This window comes from Elephantulus edwardii, unplaced genomic scaffold, assembly GCF_000299155.1.
Source record: "Elephantulus edwardii isolate Elephantulus edwardi_28Jun2011 unplaced genomic scaffold, EleEdw1.0 scaffold00267, whole genome shotgun sequence".
NCBI lineage: Eukaryota > Metazoa > Chordata > Mammalia > Macroscelidea > Macroscelididae > Elephantulus > Elephantulus edwardii.
In genome coordinates, this window is record NW_006400017.1 from 562,475 (window position 1) to 572,100 (window position 9,626).

The 9,626-nt window shown below is 44.5% G+C and overlaps 1 protein-coding gene across 1 annotated transcript; it reads left to right on the forward strand.

Annotated features, from left to right (window-relative positions):
* The first annotated feature begins 5,754 nt into the window (after nucleotides 1-5,754).
* Nucleotides 5,755-9,270, forward strand: LOC102859934 (protein Hook homolog 3-like). Its single transcript, XM_006899793.1, has 3 exons — nucleotides 5,755-5,919; nucleotides 6,028-6,189; nucleotides 7,438-9,270. The coding sequence occupies exons 1-3, from the start codon at nucleotides 5,755-5,757 to the stop codon at nucleotides 9,268-9,270; spliced, it is 2,160 nt and encodes a 719-aa protein (XP_006899855.1).
* The last annotated feature ends 356 nt before the right edge of the window (nucleotides 9,271-9,626 follow it).

Genomic DNA, 9,626 nt, shown 5'->3' on the forward strand with positions numbered 1-9,626 from the left:
TGTCACTGCCTTGTCCACTGTGAGCTGGCCATGGATGGCCCAGTTAAGTGAAGTCCAAGCGGGACATTAGGGGCTCATTTCACTGAGATGTTCAGAGGATGTGATGGCTTCAGAAATGATCCCACCAAGGCCTCTCAAGTCATGTCTCGAGACTTTGACTCTCTGCCTCTGGCCACTGCTTCCAACGTGAGGGCTCTGTTTTCAAGTAGGTTCTTCCTCTTGGTAGTGACAGGGCTGCCACAGCTCCGGTTAGCATCCCCCTTGCATCACCAGGCTGTAAGAAAGAGAACAGTGTCGCCAACAGTTTCACCACTGTCTCGGGTTTGGGTCTCTGTGGGCCCAGCATTAGTCCCATTCCTGAGCCAACTTTCGCAGTGCTCCAGAGGACCCCAGGACATGCATCATGTACTCCTGAACTGAGGTGTGGTCAGTGCTGGGGCTGAGAGTGGGGCAGGGCGGTTAGTTTTCAGATGGCTTAGTGTCTGTAAGGGATATGCACCTGTGAGCGTTGTCTGAGTGAGGGTGCTCTGTATGAGAGAGACAGGGAGAGAGAGAGGACAGGAAGGACATTGAGTGTCTGCCCCATGCCAGCCACTTGGCTCCAAGCTGTAACAGTAGCTATAGACAGCCTTGGAGATGGAGTTTAAAGGGGACTGGGCTGCCCAGAGACACAGCCTTACAGCAAGACGGTGGGCCTCTCTTCCGGTAGCAGAAGGGTGACGTCCAGACTAGCAGTCAAACATCGCGCACAGCGTGGTGGTGGAAGCAAAGGGGCTTGGGAGCTCCACTTTCGGCAGCAGGTCTGGGAAAGGGGCGGCCGGCCCCACGTCTGGCCATGAAGGGGGTAAGAAGAAGCCCCTGAAACAGCCTAAGAAGCAGACCAAGGAGATGAATGAGGAAGATAAGGTTTTCAAGCAGAAACAAAAAGAATAGAAGAAACTAGAACTAAAAGCAAAGGTTCCCTGGCCACCGGTGGAATTAAGAAATCTGGCAAAAAACAAGACTGAAGCAATGATGAACCTTACTTCGATTCCTTTTTTAAAACATCTGGATTCTCTGTTATAACATCTATTGCCACCTGTAGTTAAACGAAGTGTTGTCTTGGAGCCTGTTGTACGATTAAGAATAAAATTTTGTGAAATAGTCAAGAAGAAGAAGAAACCCTATGATGGTCCATCTCCAGTTCTCAATTAGCCTTTCCGATCTTAACTGTGCAGCCAAAGTAAATACAATTCTGAATCCTGTGAAAATCTCATCTTCATTCTTTGTTATGCTCAGAATTCTGTATCACGCAGAATTAAACCAACTCATTTGAAAAAAAAAAAAGAGGGTGGCCTGTGAGGGCTGGAGCCACTGAGCGCTTGTCTGTGTAGTAAGTGGTCAGGAAAATGCTCTTTGAACTTTATTCTTTTTAAAAAATATTTATTATTAATTTCAATGAAAATTTACAGAGACTTTGGATTTCCATTCATTCATTGTTGCACTTTTCTCCCCTCCCAACCCTGCCCCCTAGTACACTCCCCTCTTGGAAAAGTAAAATTCTTTCATTGTTTTACAATCCCTCCCCTAGGTCCACTCTATCGTGTAGCCTTCACTCTAGACTCCTGTCATGATAAAAATACCTAATCACATATCCCTTTTAAGCCGTTTTCTCCCTCATCTGTTTCAATGCAGTATACATTATTGAGCCCATCTTTCTCAGTCTCCCCCCAACCCCTATGTCAGTCCTGTTTTACAACATGGCACCATGCAGTATTTGTCCTTTTGTGACTGAGATACTTCACTCAGCATAATGTCCTCCAGGGTCACCCATTTTGAATAATATTTCATGAGTTCCTTGTTTTTCAATGCAATGTAGTATTCCACTGTGTGAATATAGCACAGCTTCTTTATCCATTCATTTGTTGATGGACACTTAGGTTGTTTCCAACTCTTTGTTATTGTGAACAAAGCCATGATAAACATGGGTGTACATTAACTTTATTCTTAAAGAAGCAGCAAATGGAAATTCCCCAAGAGCAAACTAACTCATCCTGGGGGCAGCCAATGGCTTAGATGGCCTCTGGTCTGGGCTCCAGGCCAGCTCAGCTGTTGCCATGGCTGAAGGGACTTGAAAAATCCACCCCCAGAATGGAGGGAGGTAGATTCCCTCCTCTCTCAAAACAAACATACTTTATTTTGATGACATAAAACTTAAAACACATTTAAATAGCATCATGTGTACATTACATAATATAACCTCTCGCTCTTTGCCATTGAGTCAGAACCAAGTCATAGGAAGTCCCCTTGGGTTTCTGAGGCTGGGAGCACATCAGAAGAGACCACCCATCTTTCCCCCTTGGAGCCACTAGTGGATTTGAACCACCAGAGGTGAGACTTTCGAGTTAGCAACACAGTTTGCTACAGACTAGGCCACCAGAGCTCCTAGTGACCCTACGACATGGGACAGCTGCTCAAAGGGTTCCCAAAGACGGAATCTTTACGGAAGCAAGTTGCTAACACCTTTGGTTGAAGGATCAGCTTTTGGATTCAAACAGCTGACTTTTTGGTTCGTCACCAAATGTTTAACTATGTGTCACACAATATACTTACTATACATACTTAATATAATAAATGTACATTACAATAAATATACAATATAATAAAGATATAATACAATAAATATACAATATCATATCATATCATATAACAGACTATAAAATATTATGGTATGATAATATATTAAAAATAATTAGCAAAATGAGAAAGAAATCTCTATAGAACCAGATCTCCAGGTCTTTCTCCTTTGGAGGAGATGAAAGGACATGAACCGTCAATTTTTTGGTTAATCATCTGCCCACCGGGGCTTGATAGCACACGAAAACAACATATATCTTATCGTATCACATCATATTACATCACATCACATCGTTATACACCATTGAGTTGTAACTGACCCATAGCTGACCGTTCAGTGGGTTTTCAGAGGCAGTACATCACACAGGAGGAGATTGCCCATTTTCTACTGCGGAGCAGCTGGTGGATTTAAAAACTGTGTGTCTGAGGGATGGCCCCACCACTCTCTAGCGAAGAGAATTAGCAGTGCAAACCCCCAAGGCCTACGCCACCAGAGCTCCCTTCTTTAGAAACAGAGCTCCTGTCCTAAAGAGCCGAGAAAACGAACCCAGTGCAGCAGTTCCACTCCGTCACATGGAGGCACAGAAGCCAAATTCTACTTGATGGTACCTAACAACAGTAGAACAGAGATTAACAGAGATGAAAAAAGAAAAACAAAATAGGAGACAAATGCTTGTCAAATATCAACTGTTCAGGATGAACCTATGGATTTAGGAACAAGCTAGTAAAAATACCAGTGAATTCAACTTGGTATATGACTTTTGTGGATTTGGGCTTTTTGCCTTCCTCCCCACCCCCCGATCAACTTTTATTGGAGGGCAAGTGAGATTGTTATTGTTGATGTTACTGAGTGTCATTGAGTCAGTTCCAACTCATAGCGACCCTATATACAATTCAAGGACGCCTCCCAGTCCTGTGTCATCTTCACTGTGTTGCTGTGTTTGAGCCCTTTGTGTGACCACTGCACTAATCCAGGGCCATTCCTAGGGTCAACGCTCACACTCACTGCCATTGTGTGGGAATCGAAGCATAGCTGACCCATCATGGGGTTTCTGAGGCTGTAAAGCTCATGGAAGGAGACTGCCCATCATTCTCTCAAGAAAAGAATGCCACAGTGGCTTAGTCTACATACTATGCCCCCAGAGTTGTTATGTTGTTGTTGTTATGTGCTGTCAGGTCACTTGCAACTCATAGCAACTGTAAGTACAATAGCGCTGAGCCCTGCTCTGTCCTGTGCCAACCTCACTGCCTCTGACACTCTTATCCCCATAACTCTGTCACTGAATCAATCTATCTCATCGAGGATCTTCCTCTCCTGTGCTGTCCCTCCACCCTCTCAAGCACGACGTCCCTCTCCAAGAACTGGTTCCTTCTTGCAACATGGCCAAAGTGTGTCAGACGAAGCCTCAGAATCCTTGGCTCCAAAGAGCAGCCTGGCTTTACCCTATCTAGGACAAAGCTGTTTGTTCTCCTCGTAGTCCATGGTATATTCAATACTCTTCTCCAGCACCACAGCTCAAAGGCATCTATTCTCATACTATTATCTCTAGTCATTGTCCAGATTTCTGATTCATAGCAAGTAACTGTGAAGACGATGGCCTGGATCAGGTGCACCTTAGTCTCCAGAATGACATCATTGCTCTTCAGTACCCTGGAGAAGTCCCTGACAGTGTACTTTCCCAATGCAATTCATCTTTTGCTTTCCTGGCTGCTGGTACCGAGAGCTGCTATGCTATAGATCTATTAAAATGCAAACAAACTCATTGCCTTCAAGTTGGAATTAGCTTACATCTGACCCTCCAGTGGGTTTTCAGAGGCTGCAAATTGTACGGGAGGAAATCCCCCAACTTTCTCCCATAAAGCAGCTAGTGGATTAGAACCACCTGTCTTTGGATTGACTATGCAACTCCTTACCTACTAGGCCACAAGAGGGATAGAGGTCTACTTGCATATAGAAACTGCCTGCCATATTTTAAACATCTTCATCTGATCTTGTTAAACCTCAAGTATGGCTTTTAAAATATTGGCCCAATTAGTTATATTCAAATGCAATACTTTTATGATCTAATTCTAGGGGGTCCATTGAAATGCAAATGGATATTGTTGGGAATTATATTAAAATACTCCACATTGTGGAAACACTGTCTTAGGAATTATACTTCGATAAAACCCCAGTAAGAGCAAGTGCAGCATCAATGAAGTAACAGAGGGGAAACCAAAAAGACATCCATGAGAACAGATCTAAAGCGAGAACACAGCAGTTGTTCACCCAGAGTGGCTGTAGACTCAGTTCAAACCTGCATGTCACCCTGCACCCTTGCACTCTCACACCTCACCCCTCCTGCAAACAAAGCACATAGGCCTGGCGTAAGGAGGACAAGGTCCCTATTACTCACCCTGCACCCTGGGACCAGCGCCTGACCACAGTTTCCATAGCTGCCTGTCATTGGTCTAGCGGCTGGAGGATGAAAGAAAGATAAGAGTTACCAACAGCCTCTTCTCCAAGTCCTACCCTGATGCTGTAAATGTTGCAGTAGGAGCTTTGAACAATCCACATGGCTCCGGGCCATGGAGGGTCTTCCCATGATCCTAAGTTCATTTCTGTTCCCCTCTTTATGGGAGGTGCCCACTCAGGTAGAGTGATCTCTTTGACCTTGGCCAAGTCTGCACTTCCAAAGAAATGTGGCCACAGCTCACAAGAGGGAGGGTAATTAGCTAATCCACATCCGGACCCTCTTTATACACTTCTGTTCTCTGAAGGAAGCTCCATTTCATTAAGTCCACGTGACCTTTGGTGACAGGCCCTTAAGAAGTGTGCATCAGTTGTGGCCCACAGTCATTGTTGAGCCCACAGAATCTTCTTGATTTTAGAACCTTCCAAGTGGGAATGCAATGCCCTCCCTGTGCTCACACCTCCCAAATGCCCGTATGTTCTGTGTATCATTGTCTCCCAGATGCTACCATCTTCCCTGTGTTTGTAAAGGTGCTGAACTAAACAGCACAAAGCAAAATACAGAGCTATGCTCAGCTCCATCTGGTATTGACGGGACATCAGTCAAGGTCAGGGTCTGCAAGATGAAGGGTGAAGGCTGTCTCTGAAGCCTTCTAGAAATAACAGCTCAAGCTCGGCCACTCTGGATGGCTAGGAAGCAGGGAGCAGAGAACCTACTTACAGCAGGAAGCCTGGCTCCTGCCCTTGACCCTGGCTCTGACTTGCTCGATGACCTTGGGGAACTCCTTCAGACCTCCCCAGGCTGCTCTGTGGGCCCTCTGGCTCAGCTTTGGCAGATTCCTGGCTCCAAGGTAAGTCTAGGCTAAGCCACCAACTCCCTCTGCCACCTCCACCCCCTGGTTCCCATGGAGGCCGCCCCAATCTGTTTACTCGGCTCCCCCTGTGCAATTTTTCCACAGCCGGTCATTGAGAACACAATGCCAACTTCCCCCAAGGAGGCGCCCTCAGAGCCTACGCCCGCAGCCAAACACGGATGTGACGCTGGAGCCAGGGCCTGTGCTGATACCCAGGCAGCTCTGACATCAAGGTCCTGGGACCTAAACCTTGCCTTCTGGGAGAAGGTACAGAAACCTGGGCCAAACTGAGGTTCCATCTCCAGATGCATAAGTGAAACCCCTCAGCAAGTGATCCTTCTCTGAGATGAAGCCCGAGCTGGCTGCAAGATGGGTCATATCCTGTCCCACAGGGCAACCTGCAGCCACTTAAAGCCTGGGCTTAAGAAAGACCCTGTGCCTCCCTGAGGCAGCTGGAGCCCCTGTCTCAGAGATCCCAGACACAAAGGGGCCGGGAGTCCCAACAACAAGTGTTTCCTGCTGGAGCCGGCCCCGAGCCAAGCACAGCCTGGCCACACAGGGTCAAACTAATATTTGAGGCACCTTTGGCCTCGGCCTGCTGCCGTAGGGCAGACACATACTTGGATTGGAAAAACTAAGACACAGATCTTAAGCATCACTGGGTTGTTTTCTGCTCCTAAATTTTACACTGTCATTGTAAACATAAAAACCAAAAAACAACCTAAATATGGAAATAATTAGAAAATAAATACTGTTAAACATTTTTGGATACATGCTCCCAGACTTTTCTAGACATAGATATTATCAACAGTCAGCTTGCAGGGTGGACAAAGTACAGCTAAGGACTTTGCAGGGCTTCGCTCTGTCCTCAATGGATGGTTCATCTGGGCCTCAGAGAGGTTAAGGGATTTGACCAAGATTTCACACTTGTTTTTAGTGGATCCAAGAGCGGAGCCTCAACAGTTTGGCCCAGAGTCTCTGTGCTTAAAACCACTGTGCTACGTTGCCCGGCAACACCAACATCTGCTGTTTTGAGGTAAAGGGTGGAGCCAGTTATTTTTCCTGGAGATGAAGGTGGTGCTTGCCACTTACAGAGTCCTTGCCACTCTCTAAGGATTGTTAGTTTCTAGAATTCTAAATGGGATTGGTGAGGGTCCAAGTTCCCAGGCATCCTCTTCTTTGAGCCATTGGGCTCCTGCCTTTGGTCCAAGGAAGGCTCCCTGGTTCCTCCCTCTTTGGCTCCCTCACTTCCGGTTCCCTCCTCCTTCCCCCGCTTTATTCCCTGTACCACCAGCAGCAGCTTTATCCTCTCACCTTCCTTGTCTTTAGGTGTGAGATTTCCGTCTCCTTGTCTGCCCTTTCTCAACTTTTGGGATCATTTTGATTCAAGCTGGCCCTGGGCATTTGGTAGGTCTGTCTACTCCAAAATGGTGTTCTCAGGGGTCAGGAAAGTCACCCATCTATTTATCACATGCAAAAGATGAAGTTGACCATTGCATAAGACCATTATTATAGCATTCTGATGCTGCAGAACTTGGAAGGATGCTTCAGCTCATTTTAGGCTGTGCTGTGAACTGTGAACAGAAGCAAGAGTATATACAAGCCATTATGATGGTGGAGGAATCTGTTCAACATGTTGTCATGACAGCCATTCAAGAGTTGATGAGCAAGGAATCCCCCGTGTCTGTAGGAAATGATGCCTATGTTGACCTGGATCGTCAGTTAAAGAAAACTACAGAGGAGCTAAATGAAGCTTTGTCGGCAAAAGAAGAAATTGCTCAAAGATGCCATGAATTGGATATGCAGGTTGCAGCATTGCAAGAAGAGAAAAGTAGTTTATTGGCAGAGAATCAGATATTAATGGAAAGACTCAATCAGTCTGATTCTATAGAAGATCCTAATAGCCCAGCAGGAAGAAGGCACTTACAGCTCCAAACTCAATTAGAACAACTTCAAGAAGAAACATTCAGACTTGAAGCAGCCAAAGATGATTACCAAATACGCTGTGAAGAGTTGGAAAAAGAGATCTCTGAACTTCGGCAACAGAATGAAGAACTGACCACTTTGGCAGATGAAGCTCAGTCCCTAAAAGATGAAATAGATGTTCTTAGACATTCTTCTGATAAAGTGGCTAAACTGGAAGGCCAAGTGGATTCATATAAAAAGAAGCTAGAAGAACTTGGTGATTTGAGGCGGCAAGTTAAGCTCTTAGAAGAGAAGAATACTATGTATATGCAGAACACTGTCAGTTTAGAAGAAGAGTTAAGAAAAGCAAATGCAGCACGAAGTCAGCTTGAGACGTATAAAAGACAGGTTGTAGAACTGCAAAGTAGATTATCTGAAGAATCAAAGAAAGCAGATAAATTAGATTTTGAATATAAGCGACTGAAAGAAAAAGTTGATGGTCTTCAAAAAGAAAAGGAGAGGTTAAGAACAGAAAGAGATTCTCTGAAGGAAACCATTGAGGAGCTCCGCTGTGTGCAGGCCCAAGAAGGGCAGCTCACAACTCAAGGGTTGATGCCTCTGGGAAGTCAGGAGTCCTCAGACAGTCTGGCAGCAGAGATAGTTACTCCTGAAATCAGGGAGAAACTTACTCGTCTTCAGCATGAGAATAAGATGTTAAAAATTAACCAAGAGGGTTCAGACAATGAAAAAATTGCCTTGTTGCAGAGCCTTCTAGATGATGCAAATCTCCGCAAGAATGAACTGGAAACGGAAAACAGGCTGGTGAATCAAAGGCTTTTGGAAGTACAGTCACAGGTTGAAGAACTGCAGAAGTCTTTACAAGATCAAGGCTCAAAAGCAGAAGATTCAATTCTTCTAAAAAAGAAGCTTGAAGAACATCTAGAGAAACTTCATGAAGCCAATAATGAATTGCAGAAGAAGAGAGCCATTATTGAAGATCTTGAGCCAAGATTTAACAATAGCTCATTAAGAATTGAAGAATTACAAGAAGCTCTACGGAAGAAAGAGGAAGAAATGAAGCAAATGGAAGAACGCTATAAAAAATACTTAGAGAAAGCCAAAAGTGTTATTCGTACTTTAGATCCTAAACAGAATCAAGGAGCAGCCCCAGAAATACAAGCTCTTAAAAACCAGCTCCAGGAAAAAGACCGACTGTTCCATTCATTAGAGAAAGAATATGAAAAAACGAAGAGTCAAAGAGAGATGGAGGAGAAGTATATTGTTAGTGCCTGGTACAATATGGGAATGACTCTACATAAAAAAGCGGCTGAAGATAGACTTGCTAGTACAGGCTCGGGGCAGTCATTTCTGGCTAGGCAGAGACAGGCAACCAGCACAAGAAGATCTTATCCTGGCCATGTTCAACCAGCCACAACAAGGTAGAGGAGTGTTGCCATTAGAAAGACAAAGCCACCTGCATCAAAGCATACTTCTGTTACATAGAACATTTCAGGAGATTCAGCCAGCTTGGTTTTTTGTCTCCATTCTCTGTTAATATTTAGATGTTTCTCATTTAAGGACCTTTTTCTCACCTCTGTGTCTATAATGGTTTCCCTTCTTTGTCCTTTTTTTGTAGTCTTTTCAGTTCCTTTTAATGTGCCAAAATTTTTAAATTCCCAGTTAAAAGTGTTGAATAAATAGTGTAATACTTTTCTTTGTATGGAAATACCTTCTCCAATGATGTAGGCTTTGTAATGAATTAAATTTTCTGCCAATTAAAAAAAAAAGACCATTATTAT

Excerpts from the sequence above, each read along its gene's own strand:
- LOC102859934 (XM_006899793.1), top strand. The coding sequence starts at position 5,755 with ATGGCTAGGAAGCAGGGAGCAGAGAACCTACTTACAGCAGGAAGCCTG. Across the intron at positions 5,920-6,027 it reads GGCAGATTCCTGGCTCCAAG|CCGGTCATTGAGAACACAAT; the intron begins GTAAGTCTAGGC and ends ATTTTTCCACAG. Across the intron at positions 6,190-7,437 it reads ACCTTGCCTTCTGGGAGAAG|CATTCTGATGCTGCAGAACT; the intron begins GTACAGAAACCT and ends CCATTATTATAG.